The sequence below is a fragment of the Saccostrea echinata genome, unplaced genomic scaffold (genome assembly GCF_033153115.1).
Source record: "Saccostrea echinata isolate AGI-Se365-2 ecotype Australia unplaced genomic scaffold, CSIRO_AGI_Sech_v1 ptg000019l, whole genome shotgun sequence".
NCBI classification, from domain to species: Eukaryota; Metazoa; Mollusca; class Bivalvia; order Ostreida; family Ostreidae; genus Saccostrea; species Saccostrea echinata.
In genome coordinates this window covers 2413138-2431533 of record NW_026889768.1, presented here as the reverse complement: position 1 = coordinate 2431533, position 18396 = coordinate 2413138, and the positions used below count along the sequence as shown (strand labels likewise).

General features: G+C 34.8%; 2 protein-coding genes across 3 annotated transcripts; one reads left to right on the top strand and one right to left on the bottom strand.

Annotated features, from left to right (window-relative positions):
• Positions 1 to 223: 223 nt before the first annotated feature.
• LOC133189563 (heat shock 70 kDa protein 12B-like) lies at positions 224 to 13582 on the bottom strand. 2 transcript variants are annotated; one of them, XM_061324934.1, is made up of 5 exons: positions 13541 to 13582; positions 11092 to 11402; positions 10623 to 10889; positions 10154 to 10319; positions 224 to 1580 (listed from the first exon to the last, which is right to left on the bottom strand). In XM_061324934.1, exons 1-5 carry the CDS (start codon positions 13566 to 13568, stop codon positions 508 to 510), a joined length of 1845 nt encoding a protein of 614 aa, XP_061180918.1. In that variant the 5' UTR covers positions 13569 to 13582; the 3' UTR covers positions 224 to 507. The 2 variants fall into 2 exon arrangements, with proteins under 2 accessions (XP_061180918.1, XP_061180917.1); XM_061324933.1 differs by lacking the exon at positions 224 to 1580 and adding an exon at positions 4333 to 5411.
• Positions 13583 to 14071: 489 nt separating this feature from the next.
• LOC133189740 (heat shock 70 kDa protein 12B-like) lies at positions 14072 to 17404 on the top strand. Its single transcript, XM_061325141.1, has 4 exons — positions 14072 to 14392; positions 15462 to 15680; positions 15987 to 16152; positions 16332 to 17404. The coding sequence occupies exons 1-4, from the start codon at positions 14072 to 14074 to the stop codon at positions 17402 to 17404; spliced, it is 1779 nt and encodes a 592-aa protein (XP_061181125.1).
• Positions 17405 to 18396: the final 992 nt, after the last annotated feature.

Sequence of the window (18396 nt, the reverse complement as noted above, 5' to 3'; positions counted from 1 at the left end):
CATTTGCGTCTTTGGCTCTGGTGAGCTAAAACGACTGGGAAGCAGATAATGCAACCGCGAATTTAAGTAATGTAAAAAATAAGACCTCTAGTAGATAACTTTATTTTACAAAAATATACAAGGTACTTGCAATTTCAAATAGTTTTAAAATATATTCTTATTTGTTTATGCCTCTCTGTCGATGGAAATTATAAACACTCCATGACCATAAACTGAGAGCAGACGTAAATCAGAATTTTGATTTTGAATACTGTAGATAATATAAAAGAAATTGCAAGTTTGTATAATATTCAAATATAAGCACACGAAAGTTACATGTATATTAATTTGAAATTCTGAGAAGTCTGTTTTCAGCCTTGAGCCCAATCATAATCCCATTTTTTTCCAGTTTGGATAGCTGTATGAATACTGTATAATGTAATTTTTCAAGTAAACATGATTTCTTCAAAGCCGAGCTTGTAAAAAGTCCTCTGTTTAGGTAATCTTTTTTTTTTTAATAATGCAATTTCAAAGGAAATCAAACGTTGCGGTGACTTCTTCCCCTGTATGCATTTTGGAGGTAACCTTTATTTCAGTTCCGGCAATTTCCATTTTTGTATTGATATAAACCCTCTCAGGCCAAACACCATCATTACACCTAACCTCAATCACACCAAGCTGGCGACATCCCACGTCATCTATATACATTGGAGACTCTCTATCGGATACAAAAACACGTAAATGCATGGGTCTGTAGCGACCCTGCTTCCTAAATTCATCAACAAACGACATACTGCTACTTATTTCTTTCACCTCTCCAAGTGAAACTATTTGTCCTACAGTAAAGAACTTTTGGAAAATATCAGCGCACATCTTTCTTCCTTCAATAATAGTTGACTTTGATTCTGGATGTATGGATTTGTCGAAAGGTTCGCAAATATCTTCCCCGTACGTATATCGACATATTCGAGAACAAATCACATCGGGGTCGTGGCCATAGAGAACTGCACCCTTGACAACAGCTAATCCTGCATCCAATGGAATGATGAACTTCCTTTCAGGAAATGCGTTTTTTATGGCAAAGTTGACAATGGCACTATCAGCGAATCCCCCGACCATTACTATGCCAGTCAGATCTCTGCAGCATTTGTCTTCAAAAATATTTCTTATATGAGAAATGATGTCATCAACTGATTTCTGAAAAAAAGATTTAAAAAAGGAATGTTCAAAGCTAAGTTTGTCTCTGACGAAAGAAATAGCACCGTTATGCGGCGAAGCTTTAATCTTGTCTGGTAATGTAGTCCCATAATTTTCCCATAGATCATCCAGAAAACCTGCAGGAACTTTAAGTACAACTCTCACCGAAGAATCAACATCCATTGTCCTTTTTTTAAATTCAAATGTCCGTAAGAACTCTAAATACTCCGACCTGCATTCGTTTTTCAAGCTTTTTATAACTTCAGGTCCTAGTAGGTTATTGATGAAATGTAGGAAGCATTCATCTACATTGGTTCCTCCCCATTTTCCACCACACACCTTGTAAATTGTTTTCATTTTTCCATCTTCTGTTGTTTCTTGAAGCGCAATATCTACAGTCCCACCTGTGAAAAGTAAGGAAACTACGGCTTTAAAGAATAAGTGCAAAATTCAATTCAAAAATTATTATTATTGAAACGTGTGTTTAAACAACGAACAACTCAATATCATTGGTTTATTGTTAACGTCTGTTTTATTCTTATCTTTATAAACTCAAATCAAAACACTAAATGTCAGATTTGCTGTAAAATCTGAATATCATAAATTGTCTTTCATTTTCTTAACTAAACTCTGTGTAAAGGGTGAAGATAACGAACAGCGATCGATCTCATAAAAACTACAAGCAATACAATTCTGTGAACAGGGCATAAGCACAGACCTCCCGAATTTACCGAGGTTGGATCAGGTGACTAGGACGAGTAAGCATCCCCTGCTAACCGGTCACACTCGTCGTGAACCTTATGTTTTGATCAGGTAGACGGAAAATTCCGTAGTCAATATCGGAATAAAAACAAAGGCCTAACAACTGGCATGAAACATGTCAGCCAAAATACATCCCAGTGATAGTTTTTATTTACTAATAAGGTCATTATAATGACCAAAGAATTTAGGAAATGTTGACTTTAATCTAGAGCTGTTCCTTCCACTCCAGTACACCTCTGCCAACGTCTCAGATTCTCAAAACTTCTCGACAAAAAATCCTTGCATATAAATCAATATTTAAGTTATTTATATCATATCAGAGATAAAAGAATAATTATTCTGCGAAAGATTCTAAGTACAAATCTTAAGTAACTTCACTTATGTTATTTTCATAAGCTGCATGTGTCCTGTTACTTGGTTACCTATTAATCGATTTTGTTTGTTTGTTTAACGTCCCTTTCGAGAATTTTTCACTCATATTTAGACGTCACCACTTGTCGGTGAAGGGCTGCAAATTTAGACCTATACTCAGTACTTAGGGCCAATGAGCAGTGAGATCCCTCATTGCTCAAATATAAACCGGTGCCAGCACCGGTTTATACGGTCTCATTCAAAGGATCGGTCTCCATCCCGTAGTGGGATACGAACCCACGGCGTAAGAAAGGATCGATTTTATGATATGACTTAAAATATTGTGTGTGTGTGTGTGTGTGTGTGTGTGTGTGTGTGTGTGTGTGTGTGTGTGTGTGTGTGTGTGACAGGAGATTGTGCTTTTCACAAGCGTTAACACCCTGCTGGTGACATATTGATGTCAAATTCTTCGTATCTTAGAATACAATGTGGTTCTCAAATACAGTTGCTGATTAAAGAGATTCACTGTGTTTTGGATTACAGAACTTTGGAGGGAAAAGGGCAAAAATCATGACGACAGGTGTGACCGGTCGACAGGAGATGCTTATTCCTCCTTGGTACCTGATCACACCTCTGACGTTTTCTGAGGTCTGTGTTTGCTCTACTCCCAGTATGTTTTGTTTCAATGCACTTCTGAGCTTGAATACTGTTTTATGATCGATACAATGACCTTTTCAGCAAACACAATCTATCATGAGGTCAAATGTTGACTGACTTTTGATACTAATTGTTAGGCCATTATTTACACACTGAATTGTATGCGGATTTTCCCGGGTTTTTTTTCCAATCATGACAAGGAGCACACGGTGGGTGTGACTGGTCTGCAGGCGATGCTCACTCCTCCATGGTACCTGATCACATCTCTTATGTTTTGGAGGTCCGCGTTTGCTCTGCTCCCGATTTGTATTGTTTAAATGTACTTTGAGCTTAAATACTGTTCGTTTTCTTTATATTTCATTCGTTATCTTCATATTTCAATTTATTCAAACCAAAAACTTTACACTCTAAAATCTTTTCTTATGATATGATATGATACAATATTAAAAAGCATATTTTATTTTCGCCTTTATTATGTTTTACTCTGTAACAATCTACAGTGTACAATGAAAAAAAATGTTTAGAGTTGATTTTTTTTAACAAAGTGGAGGTAAACACTATACTGTTTCTGTTAATTTGAAAGACAAAAATAAACCTCTATCTGGCTTTTATAACATAACAATTGATGGACTTCTTTTAATTTGGTGTTGAACACTGAAGACAAAAAGAAAATGGTTATAACCACATATAATCCCGATAATACAGTGCACAGAATCATTGAGCACTTCAAAGCCTATTCAATAAATACCGTATATATAACAGGTATTTTCTGCGGTTGTTCAATTTTTGCGGATAGGACAAAACCGCAAAAATTGCAATCGCAAAATATTTTTTTAAAATATTAGTTCAGATATTTTATATACGCAAGTGATGCGTTTGTTAGTGAAATTGATTTAAATGTTATTTCATAACGTCTTATTCTATATACGAAAAAAAGAATTTTGCTTACGGATGTATGAAATAAAAAGGATTTGAAAATAATTTACGCAGACTACTAAAGGATGGTAGAGCTTATTACCAGTTTTCATGCACCTTTGATCAACAGACTGCAAATTAATTTATAAAACGTAAACATGGCAGTGTACTGCCATATCCTTAAAATTTGATGTTCATATCCCGTAAATAAATTTTTGCGATATAATGCAACCGGAGAAATTGAAAAAGCAAAAATTAATTTGCTACCTTTCAGGGGTCAAATCGCAAAAAATTTCCAACCGCAGAAAATACCCGTTACTTCTTTTCAATCACATTTTATTCCAGGGAATAAATTAAAGAGCTCTGATGAATAATAAACAAATAAATAACTGATTTCACCTATAGCTTCTACATGTGCGAAAAGTGTATTGTTGTTGCAAATATATGCTATCTATATAAGTATAGTTTACTAACAAATCACAAAAAGTCAAACTTGGCGGTTGCTTTATCGCCAGTACTCATTTTTGCCGACACTTGTATTTCCGTTCCTCCAATCTCCATTTCTATTGTACAGGTGAACTCCTCAGGCCACTTTTGCTTTGCGCATTCCACAGTAATTTCTCCTAAAACTCGGCATCCAACATCATAAATAAAAGCAGGGTTTTTTCTTTTGGAGACGTATACCTTAATATTTAACGGTTCTTCTCGTTGATACTCCCTTTTTTTATCTCGAAAGTCATATTCTGTGGTGAACGTTCGTCTCTCGCCGAGGGATACTTTTTCACCTTTTTCAAAGAACTTTTGAAAAATATTTTTGCAATACTTTTCTTTGTCAAAAACAGTCAGATTACTGTAAGGATGCTCTCCTTCAATGAAGGGTTTACAAACATCATCCCCGTATGTATAGCGACAGACCCGTGAACAAATAATATCAGGATTGTGTCCATAAAGAACTGCTCCTTTGGCGACAGCAAGGCCAGCTTCCATGGGAACAATGATACGTTTCCCCGGAAATGATTTTTTTAGTTTATCAATCACTAGAGGACTTTCAGCATAGCCACCTACTACCACCATACCAAGCAGCCCTTCACAGATTGGACTCTGTAAAATGACTTTAAGGTGTGTTATTATGTCATTTAATGAGTTTCTGAAAAATGTTCGGAAGAAACTGATATTAATCTTCATTTTATCATTCGAACAGGTCAATGAGGTCTTATAAGGAGACTGTTTAACAATTTCAGAAATTTTGCATTCTGTTTTTTCTTCGAGAATTTCAAATAAAGGTGGTGGAATTCGTATTTGAACCGGATGATTTGAGTGAGAATCAACTTTTCTTTTCTTTACTTCTAGCGTACGCATTAGATCCAGATAATCGGACCGGCAATCGTCTTTAAATTCATTTAGAACCTCTGCTCCCACAAGTTTAATCAGGAATTGGAGAAATTCTTCATCAACTCTGGTTCCTCCCCATGGTCCCCCACACACCTCGGAAATTGACTTCACCTCGCCTTTTTGTGTCGTTTCCTGAGCCGTAATATCTACAGTTCCTCCTGAAATAAAACTCTAAACTGCACCTGTATACAATTCCACCGAGACATATGACGACAAAACAATATAGCACGGTGATAAATTTGTATACAATTCTAGCGAGACAAAGGACGACAAAACAATATAGCACAGTGATAAATTTGTATACATTTCTAGCGTTACAAATGACGACAAAACAATATAGCACGGTGATAAATTTGTTAGATATATATTTTTTAAATTAACGTAGATATGCAACTTACATCAGTTCGGAAACCCTTATACTAATATTTCTCCAAGTGTTTGAAAAAATAAAGTCATTCGCTGATCCTTTTTATATTTTGTCGCAATTAATTACATTATTAGTTTATATATATATATATATATATATATATATATATATATATATATATATATATATATATATATATATATATATATATATATATATATATATATATATATATATATATATATATATATTTAAGGAATAACTGTCTAATTTTTTGGATTCATGATGTGATCAATCGAGTGGCTTGCGTGATAATTTGCATAAACGCCGAAGGCGTTTATGCATAAAATTATCACGCAAGCCAATCGATTGATCATCGTCATGAATCCAAAAAATCTGACAGTTATTCCTTATAATTACATGCTCCTGATTCTGCAAATTCCCGTGCTAATAGCCCCGCTTCTGTCTCTATTTGTCCCGCCCCGCACGTGATTTTTTTTAACCGCGCCTATCGACGAACCAGTAGATTTATGTAGAAATAAAGTATTTTTACAATTTGTAATTTTATCTCGGACAAAGACATTGGAAATATATATATATATATAATTATCGGAGGGCACGTATAAAGTATTACATTACTATTACTTCAAGAGAAATGCTTACTCAGTTGTTGCTGGAAATACAATAAATTTGCCATAAAATGAGGTTTACTAAAATTTCAACATAGCTGTGATTTTTCTACATTAAGCTGGGGGGGGGGGACACAGACATACTCTTGCCTCAACATAGCTGTGATTTTGTTTTACATTAAGTGGGGGGGGGGCTCAGACATACTCTTGCCCCCATATCTGAAAGTGGGGGTGGGGGGCTAGTGCCCCGCTGCCCCCCCCCCCCCACCCGTGACTGCGCCTATGACGTTGTGCATATTCTTGAGAATCTAGCGGAAAATTAATAGAATCTTTTTTAAAAAGATTACTAACACGTTACTCTATAAATAAGCCTCCAAGCCACATTGACCTGTTCTCTAATGAATATTAATGAAATGTGCGCAATGAGGATGCGTTGCATATTATGTCAATGTTGTATTCTCACTCGTGCAGTTCTCGTTTTTACGTTTGTGTAATTTTCTCACTATATCGTGTAAATATTTTGTTGATTGTGCAGTTTTTCTATAGTTTGTGTTAATTTCAATAACTTCGTGTATATTTTCCTCACTTTGTGTAAGTTTTTACTTACTCGTGTAATTTTTGTTTAAGGTCGTGCAGAAAATAATTTTGAAGCAATCGGCGTGCCATATACCTTTGGTCATGTAGATTATCCCCCACAATCAGATAACATACTGTATGGAGAAGATGAGCATATGGACATGAGAGGAGACAGTAAAGCCAGTAAATATGACTTGCTGAGAAAAAGTTCCATCAGACAGCCTTTCTTTGTTTTCGAGGCACGATCCACACCTGGTTTTCCTTGGTGTACTTCAGGGGCTACAACGACAACTAGTGTAACCTGGGCAAAAGAGCTAGATACCAGAACTGACTCTCATATTGGGTACCATCAAAATCCAAAGGTGAGTACACAGGGCACAGAAAGTAATGATGGAGGAGGTCCATATGGTAAAACTGCAATGAAACCAGCGACGTACGATGGAACCGGGTCTTGGACAGACTATAAAGCTCACTTCGAGGCGTGCAGTGATATAAACATGTGGAATGCGCGCCAGAAAAGTTTATATCTTGCAGCATCATTGAGAGAACAAGCACAGACTGTCCTTGGTAATATAAAAGGAGGTACGACTTGCACATATATAGATTTGTGTGATGCATTAGAAGATAGATTTGCGCCAGCCAATCAAACAGAGCTATATCGGGCAATGCTGAGGGATAGACGACAGAAAGCGTCAGAAACATTACCGGCGCTCGGTGAAAGTATAAGACGCTTGGCTCACCTAGCTTACCCGACAGCACCTAGAGAAGTTACCGAGTTGATTACCAAGGATCAGTTTGTTGATGCTTTGACAGATTTTGATATGCGCTTATACGCATTCAACAATCACGCCCTAGATCTCTAAATGATGCTATATTTGGCGGTTGAAATTGAGGCTTTTTGTAAAGCCGAACGCCAACGTTGGCATGATGTCGGTTTCACAAGAGGAGCTACTAGAGATTAGGAAAATATCAGAGAGTCTCATCAAGACTCAAGTGTTAGAGATGAAATGAAGCAGCTACATGTACGTAATGAACTGCAGGAATCACGAAATTTAGAAAGGAAAATTGCAGACATGGCTGTAAGGAAAGAGACCCCAAGACCATCCAATTCTAATCCGTTATTGAAACCAGATGCTTTTCCATATAAATGTCGCAATTGTGAAAAGCGTGGTCATAGAATTAAAGACTGTTTGGTAAAGAATAAGCAAACAAGTGAGAGGATACAGAAATCAGAGTTAAACGATGAATCAAAAAGTCGCTCAAAGACTCCAACCAGGAACAAAAGCAAGAAAGTTGTATCTAGTACAACTGCAGCCAAGCAAGGACAAGTCAATAAAGAATCTGGCTTGTTCATTAAAGCTTTTGTGAATCATGTGCCATACAATCTGTTGGTTGATACCGGGGCAACCTTAACAATTTTAGCAGATAGTATACATTGAAATAGAGAACACAAAAGTTTTTAGACTAGAACCTGTAAATCAAACTATACTAGGCGCAGATGGAACACCCCTGAAGGTACGAGTAAGAGGGAATTTTTCACTTCGACTTGGTGATTGTGAATTTTATTGCCATACTGTTATAGCAAATATTAAATCTGATGGTATTCTGGGTCCAGATTTCCTAAAGTCTGGCAAATCTTTATAAGACGTATCTGAGAAGAAAACATATATTCATGGAGTGGAACATGAATTGCAGCTAAAAGGACATATTGGATGTTTCCGTGTTTAATAAATTGGAGACAATAGAATTACTAGAAGGGATGTTATATGTTCAGATGAGTTATCACGCCTAAAGATGGTTACAAAGAGGCCAAAGTTGAAAAAGTCAAATCAAGGGGGAAAGCCAAAGCAATAGTGATTAAACCTCATATTAGTCCAACTGAAAACTTGGCATGAGGTTTGTCTGATAGTAACAAAAAAAAGTTTAAATGTGAGCAGTGTGCTCATACCTTCGGCACGAAGACTGTGCTTATAAGGCACATGAAAAGAGTATACCCCTGGAAGGAGCCAGAAAAAATAGTCCAGTTAGTGCAAGTGGAGAAATCTCTTATGAAGCTACCTGAAAGTTCGGATGAGGATTCGCAGGAGGATCCTTGAGAGCTAACTTGTAAGGTGAAATGTGTAACAACTGACGTCGGAACACAGACAAAGCTAAAGGTAGATGCAGCCAGGACCAAAAGTCATCAGAAAACAATACGTGTTCCGACGAAGTATCAGAAGGATGGCGAATCGGTAGAGAAACTGGAACAAGATATTTTATTTGATTAATCAGTCCTAATGTGATATTTTGATCGTGTACCTGCTGACCAAATTTTGTTGCATGTGTTAAAAGAGCTTTTTGTAATGATAATTCTTATAATGTTTCTTGAATACCAAATAGTTTCATGATACATTTATGTTCATAACATTAAAAAAATCTTTCATTTTGAATCAAATCACATGCGGGACGCATGTGATCAGAGGTGTGGGTAATGTAATGGTAAAGGGGCATTTGGATAAAACGCATTGAAGACGTTGAAGTGGAATGATCTGACAACCCTTGGTATGGACTAGCCCAAAGGTATATAAACTGAAGCTTTGGGAAAGTCAGGCATTCAGAAGGTGACGGCTGAATCAGAAGCAAGCTGAAAAAGTTGGCAGAGAAAATAAAGAAGCTAAGGGGCACCAGTGGCAGGTAATCCTAGGGAATTGATGTTAAGTTCTGGGTGTAGTAAATCTGAAGAAATTCTTTCCGATCAATAGGAACCTAGGGGAGAAACACGGTGCAAGAAGAAACATACCAAGTCCCCGTCTCTAGATAAGAGAAAAAATTGAATACTCTGTGATTTACCCTCAGATAGAGCGGTCCTAATTATCTATCCAATCATTAACTCAGACAGAGTAAGAGAATATATATCTATATATATATATATATATATATATATATATATATATATATATATATATATATATATATATATATATATATATATATATATATATATATATATACGTTACACTTTTTATCATGTGATATTGAATGACAGGAGTCATACATTTTTTTTTTTTTAAAAAAAAACCTTTTGAATAAATAATTTATATATGATTTTAATGCCATTTGTTGTTTATATGTAATTTTGAAAGAGGACTTCAGCGTAACTTATAATGCTTCAACGCCTTCTAGAATTGAGAAAGAACTCATTGCTTTCAACAACAAAAAAGCATCATCTGTTATCTGATCAGAAGAAATATGCACAATTTACATGTAGTTTTTAAAAAAAAAAACTGAAAAATGATACATACTATATAAATACCATGTCTGTGATAGATTAAAAAGCATGACAACATACCACCAAGATCTATGACCATAAATTTTTTCCCTCGTTCAAAAGTTCGAAGGACCAGTTCTTGGTGTTCTCCTCCACTCTCGAATTTATCAATAGGGAGCAGACGACAGTACAAGGCGGCAGCTTCCGGTTCATAGGCCAACATTAACTGGTCGTCATAAATACCAGCCTGTGCAATATTTAAAGGTAAGAATATTTGTTGAAACATATACTTGAAAATTCACTAACAAAATTAAACTGTTAAGATGTCCATTTGCTGTTGAGTTCTTTCTTGCTTTAGCTTCTTGTTTTGTATTTGTTTTTTTTTAAAGCCATGCTTAGTTGATGGGGTTTTATTTATTTTGTAAATAAGAATTATTTATATATGTTCCCTTAAATCTTTACATATTGTTCCATTTTACTAAATAATTTCCTTCGTTTGATGTTTGTTACATAAATATTAAAAAAAAAAGTCATTTGTTTGTTTGTTTACCTCTATAGCAGCTTCTCTTGTGAACTGTTTAGCAGAATCTGTCCAAATAGCGGGAACTGTTATAACCCAGAAAATGCCGTCTGCTGTTATTGTCCCCAGCAAGTTCTTTTCCTTTAATTGTTTAAGTAGATGTTCCTTCAGATAACGAATGGCGTGAGCGATTATTGTCATATATGGCATCTTTTTACCATCCATATCTTCTATTTCCATGTCCCTCTTCAATTCTGTAAAAAGACGGTCACTTCCGGTCTGATCTTTTGAAATATCCTAAAATGACAACAATCGTGTTGAACTGGATGATTATTTACTAATGAAAATAAACATAATGTTTGGGGGGGGGGGGGAAATATGCATGTTTAATGAAATATATTTTAGAGAAATTAAAATTGTATATCAAGAAAAGGGCCAGAGAGACAAAAAAAATATGGCCTTTGCAATATGGTAATGATAAGTCGTCAAATTTTTATACCAGTGCATTCATGAGTTTCATCTTGAAGCGACTGAAGTAATACCATCCCTCATGTTCTTCTGCTTCAGTCAATTCTGCGTACTTGTCTTCCGCTTCGTATCCAAAGCTATGGAACGTTTGGTCTGGATTTAATAGAACTGTGGTTGGCGCCTTATATGAGATTCCACCAGACTGTTCAGACGACCAATTGTTTGTATAAATCTTCAAAGGATTTGTTTGAAAATCGTTTTTAAACGAGAATGCATATCCTGAATACGTCGAACCAAAGTCAATGGCTGCTACAAGTAGTTTTTCTCTTTTTTGTTCCCCACCTTTTATTAAGCGTAAAATAAAATTAAATCAAATTAGTTTAAATTTGTGGGTATGCAATAATGTTTTTTAAATCTCATTCCTTTAGATAAGTAATTAAAGGACATACGGTACTTCCAAAAATCTGTTGAAAATGTGATACACATCAATGTGCTCCTTTATAACCCGACCCGATTTTATGTTTCTATGAAACAGAATTTATTCAAAAGCTGTGGCCATCAACCCAACTTTCAGATATATTGACAATGTTTTCGCAAATAATAAAAGTTAAGTACGTTCATATTTTTGAGTCGATATATCCAGTAAACTCCAAATAAGAGACACCACAGAGTCTGCCACATCTATTTCATATTTGGATTTTTTTTTACTGTACATGGCAAGGGCCATTTAAATAACTTAATTGTATACAAACAAGATGTCTTTAGCTTATCCATCGTCAACTTTTCTTATTTATGTAGTAATATTCCACTATCACCTGCATATAGTGTTTATGTCTCACAATGTATTCGATACTCAAGACTAATGTTTTCCATACCGATTCTTAGGCTTATTCCGTCTACCTGAACAATTCATAAGACACAAGGTGGACGTGACCGGCTGACGGGATGCTTACTCCTCCAAGGCATTTGATCCCACCTTTAGAATTCCCGGGCTCTGTAAGCCTTTTATGCCTTTTGTGTTATGTGTAGATTTTCAATCATTGTTCGTTATCTTCAATTTTTTATCTTACTAGGGTATGTTCCTCTAGTTTTGCATTGTCAATTTTCGTGAAGTATAGTTTTGATATCTATTTTCATTATCATTTTAATTTTTTAATACAGTGCATTATCTAGTTACATGTATATAAATACTATAAAGCGTTTAACATGTAAAAACAACTTCAATATAAAATGAACAATATTAAATAAATCAAAAGGACATAAAAATAATAGCAGACTAAAGTTCAAATTGGAATTAAAATTAAAGGATTCTTTTAAAATGAAAATCAACTGGATGCCTATGAAAGACAATAAATTACTACATAGATATGACGGTGACACATGGTTTGTTTCTTAGAAAAAGCCAGTTTTAAATTGACCATTTTGCACTAAGAAAAAAAATTTGAAATAAAAATTTAAACTACTGCTGTTTTAATTTATATAAAATGACCATGCCAATATGTGCATTGAATAATAAGAAACTTAAGCAAAAATTTCGAGCTTGAAATCTCATTTTATCTTTAGATAAATCGTATAATTAATGCAATTGTGTTGCCTACTTTCTAGTTAATACCCCATTCTCGATTTTAAAACATCACTGTCACATTATAAAAACTCTGTATTTTTGAAATGGATTTAACACATGTAGAGCATAATGCATAGAATCACTTAATTGTTCTCTTCTCGCTTATAAAATAGATTTTCATGAGAACATTACTATGCTTGACGTAAATTATCTGAAATACGATACGAACATTAACGAAGAGATATATTGTAAATATAATTTAATTATTATATGTACATGTAATTATTATTTTGCCAAATATGTAGAAAACACCATATTACAACAAGGATGTGTATGAAGAATTTGATTGGTTCTTAGTGAGTGACGTCATATCTACCATTTACTTCCTAAATTATTGTTCTAAACAATAAAGTCTAAAAACATTGTTAAATGGCGGGATTAAATTAAGATTATCTTTTTAGATATCTTCTTTTAAATATCTATTTAGAACACGACGGTATGAAACATCCAGCGTATTTGTACAACCAGATGTATTAAACAAGGTATCTTTGTCTTCAAAATGAATATGAATGGTATATAAAATGTACTTTTTGTTAATTAGTTATTGTTTTGTATTAACTCAGTTTTCTAAAAAAAAAAATTATAATGTTTGTGAATTTTTTTGCCATGTAAATACTCGTATCTGGACTAAGTCTAAAAAGACAAGAACATGAGATTTTAATGTACTTGTTTCCTCTATTACACTTTATATTCCTAATTCCATTTGCAAATTGGGAACTATCCTCGGAGCGAACTAATGTATATTTACTTGTTTATGCTTGAATTGTTTCGGGGTTATAAAATTTAGAGACTGCTTTTCAATAGTTGTCTAAAATAAAAAAAATTATCTTTATAAAAATAAATTTAAGTAGCTTACCTTTCTTCGGATTTCCTTTTCCAGCCATTACTATGGAGAAAACTAAAATGTAGTATGCAGATTAGCTTAAAAAAGAATCTAAACAATATTTCCAAAATCGTTTTTATAATATCGATATACCATTTAATATTAAAGCAAAAAATTTAAATAAAAACAATAATAACCGGGAAAATACAAGTATAAATATGATTAAAGTAAAAGAAAAAACTATACCACCTCTTCCGCTGTCTACTTAGAAGAAAATTTAAACGCAGTAATTAAGGTAAACAAGTTTGTATCCTGTCTGAACGTACATACTGCTGGTGGGGTTGAAATCGATCTCTATATGTATTTGACACATAAAAAATCTACAGGTATTTTAAAAGCTTACAGTTTCACGAATCTTGTCCAAGGTTTGTTTATCTTTAAAATTACGCCGAAATATTTCGGGATGGGTCTGTGACTTTGGTACGTAGTTTAAATTTATGAGTATTCTAGATTTTAAATTTAGAATTCTGTTTTGAAAAACATTTAACAACTCGCCGTTGAAATATGGCTGGGGGAGCGAGTTCGCTTGACGGTAAGCTACTAGTAGTCGCTTTAGATTTTGGAACTGCGTACAGTGGATATGCTTTTTCCTTTCGGAGTGATTATCGACTGGATCCACTAAAAATCGAAATCAACCACTGGACGGGAGAGGGTGCCCAGACAATGTCGCCAAAGGCCCCGTCATCGGTTCTCCTGAATCCAGACAAGACCTTCCATTCCTTTGGTTATAAAGCAGAAGAGGAGTACGCCAGTCTGGTAGAGAATGAAGAACATCAGGACTGGTATTTCTTTACGAATATCAAAATGAGGCTACTCTACAAAGAAGTAAGATTGATAATGATCAAGACTAGTTTAAATCATAAAAAATTAAAATATGTTTTTATGCCCCCGTAATCGAAGATTCGGGGGTATATAGTGTTTGTCCTGTCCGTCCGTCTGTCTGTTTGTTTATCTGTTTGTCCGCAAAAACTTTAAAACTGCCCATAACTTTTTATTGGTTGGAGCTATGGCTCTCATATTTCACATGTGCGTTTCTTGTGACAAGGCCTTTCTTTGGGTACCAACATACTTGACCTCTTGACCTTGGAGTTTGACCCAGTTTTAAAAGAATTTACCCAACTTTAATCTTGGCCATAATTTTTGAACAGTTGGTGCTAGGGCTTTCATACTTCACATGTATATTCATCGTGATATAACCTTTCCATGGATACAAATATTTGACATTTTGACCTTGACCTTTGAGTTTGACCTACTTTAAAAAAAACTTTAACCTTGGACATACCTTTTGAACATTTAGTACGAGGGCCTTCATATTTCACAGATGTATTCTATGTGACAAGGCCTTCCCTTGGATACCAACAATTCTGACCTTGACCTGGGAGTTTGACCTACTTTTGAAAAACTTTAACCTTGTCCACAACTTTTGAACAGTTGGTGCTAGGGTTTTAATATTTCATATGTATATTTCATATGACAAGGCCTGGGTATCTTTAATTTGACCCTTTGATCTTGGAGCTTAACCCATATTTGGAAAAATTTAATCTTGGCAATAACTTTTTTTAATGGTTAGTGCTTGTGCTTTCATATTTCACAGGTATATTCATTGAGAACAAATCCTCTCTTTGGGTAACAACATTTTTATCCCTTGATCTTGGAGTTTGAGTTGCATGTGAGAAACTTCAACCTTCGCCAAAATCTGTCATACGGGGGCATCAGTGTTTCACAAGCACATTTTTTATTTTTATTTTTATTATTATTATTATTATTATAGAGGTAAGCAAGAAAACATTCAAAACTCATTACTTATGTCCATTTTTTTCTAATACACGCAAGTTATTAGTATTGAACTAATATCTGAGTACATTGCGCAAAACAATGTTTTTTTTTTAAACAGAAAGTGTCTCGATCAGACAGTATTGAAGATGAATGTGGAAAGTCAGTGCAAGGATTGACGATCCTCAGTATGCTCATTCGTCATCTAAAGTATGATCTCTACGGGCGACTAAATATGAGGGGTATAAATGTCCGGGATCAGGATATTTTATGGGTGCTGACGGTTCCCGCCATTTGGTCAGATGCCGCTAAACAGTTCACAAGGGAAGCTGCAGAACAGGTGGTAAAAATTTTAAAGCTATATATAGCTGATGAATACTTTTTTGAAAACATATTGTGAATTTGAAGTGGCAAACATTGCAACGTTTCAATTCTCACCTCATAGATGATGAATCCAACCTCTCTCTCCCTCTCTCTCTCTCTCTCTCTCTCTCTCTCTCTCTCTCTCTCTCTCTCTCTCTCTCATACACATGCATCTACACACAGACTGAGAGAGAGAGAGAGAGAGAGAGAGAGAGAGAGAGAGATAGAGAGAGAGAGAGAGAATGCAACAAGTTAATACTGAATTAATTTTGTTAATTTGAAGGCAGGGATAAAGGCTGTTGATATGATATTTGTGTATGAACCGGAAGCAGCAGCCCTCTATTGTCGATTACAGAAACTGCATATGATAAATGATGCAACAGACAGTCCAGATTCAGATAGTAAGACTACCCTTACAGAACGAAAAATCTTGGTGTTTGATATGGGAGGTATGAGAAATACTTAACTCTTTCTCTGTTTATCTCTAAACTCATTTGGTTTTGGAGAAACAATGAAGTTTCATTGATAAGATCACCATGTTTTGACTTAGGAAAAAATTACTAGTCTGTCAAACGTTGTGCACACATTTTAAATCAGGCATCTGCAAAAATGTTCTGTCCACTTTCAGGTGGTACAACCGATATCAGCGTGATGGACATAAAGAGTGACAAAGAGATTCACATTGTTGAACAAGCTAGCGGGGGTCCCTTTGGAGGAACCGCCATCAATGAACGATTTAGCAATTGGATGAGTGAAATATTTGGAGAAGAGAATATGAAGGCATTTAAAACAAACAAAAGATCAGATTACATGCAATTAATTAGAGACTTTGAACAAAAGAAGCGCCCTATTGACCCAAAGGAAGACAAACCGTTATGCTTACAAATTCCACCATCTCTTAAAAAACTTGCAGAAAAAACATGGAATTGCAATCTGGAAGATCACTTCAAAAATCTTGAAAGTTTTCCAGATGTTCAGGTTAAAAAAAGGGGGAAGCTATTCTTATCCTCTTCGTTTTTATTGGAAAATTTCGTTTTACCTATTGCTAACAACGTCTTAGCAGAAATGGAGCGGATTCTCGCAAAGCATGGTGATATCAATTGTGTAATAGCTGTGGGAGGAATAGCTCAGTCTGCTGCCATGACTACAGAAATCCGAAAATATGCTAAAAATATACCTGTCTATGTTCCTTTCGATTCATCAGTTGCCGTTCTTAACGGAGCAGTGCTCTATGGACATGAAAACAATGTGATAAAAGCACGTGTATGTAGGTATTCTTACGGAATCCAAACCATGAGACCTTTTACTGAGGGAAAAGATGATGAGAGTAAGAAAGTTATACAAGAAGGCGAAATCTGGTGTAAACACTGCTTCAGATCACTCTACAATGCAGGTGATATGATCAAACTCGGTGATGTTCGTCCATATGAACTGGAGGAATCTTTTCATGATGAAGACAGGAAAAATAAGCGATTCCAGCCGATTCGGTGTGTTCTTTTCCGATCTGAAAAGAAACATCCGAGATACGTAACTGAGGAAGGGTGTTTTGAGACGGGAAGAATAGAAATTGAACCTCCAGAAGAGGGTTTTCCTATTCATTACGAATGTATTGTTGAACTAGAGTTTGCTGGCACAGAAATAATTGCTCGCCTGAAAGATAGTGAAAGAATTAAAACTATTCGGCTTGACTTTTTAAGCTAATTGACAGTTTTTAGACTATAATTTTTAAGTCAATGTAAACGATATATCCATTAATGCTTTACAGAAATGATTTAATACATAAAAAATAACTTTTTATCGTCAAATAGATGTGACCTGTCAACACGAGGATGCTTACTCCTCCCAAGCACTTGATACCACCTCTGGATTTTCCTGGGGTCCGTGTTTTATACCCTGTTCACAGATTTGTATTTTTTATAGATTTTTTTTAGATCGATCACTGTTATCTTCACCTTTTGCATTAAAAACATATGCTTTACGTATGATGAAATATTCAATTTTAAAAATAAAAAATGAAATAGGTCAAGAAAAGAGGATAAAGAAAGAGCCTCGCTATGTAAGGGTTAATCTCTGCAGTAAATGTAAACTCTAATGGCGTTTTTTTTTAATTTGACCCAAGGATTTCTATATATGTAAAGAATAATGTTTTTGTAAACTTCGTTGCAATATTTATACTTCCTTTTTCTGCCTTAGTTAATTTTCATTTTTTAGAATTTTTTTTCTAAACAATGCTTTTATTCTTACTCAATGGGATACGTACTTTGTCGTCCTCAAGTCTTGAGCCATCCAAGCTGGCTTTTGTTATACATATTTTTCATTGGAGCAAGGACATACTCCCCAAATATCATAAGATATTAAAATATCCCTGAACGTAATACGTGTGGATTCCTAAACATAAACACAAAACAGTTTATTATCTATTTTTTTATCTGAGTATAGCAATCGATATACATGTATTTTACATATAATATATATTGGTTTTATTCTTATCCATTCGCTCGCACATTCTCGCAGTTTCTTACTCACATTCGTTCATTTTGATAAGTGGAAGCTTACTTGTTTAATATTTTATAAGAAAGAAGGAAAAATACGTCATATAAATCAACTAAATGAAAAAGGTGAAGACAACAAACAGTCTCAAAATCTACAAACAATATAAATCTGTGAATAGGGCATAAAGCACGGACTCCCAG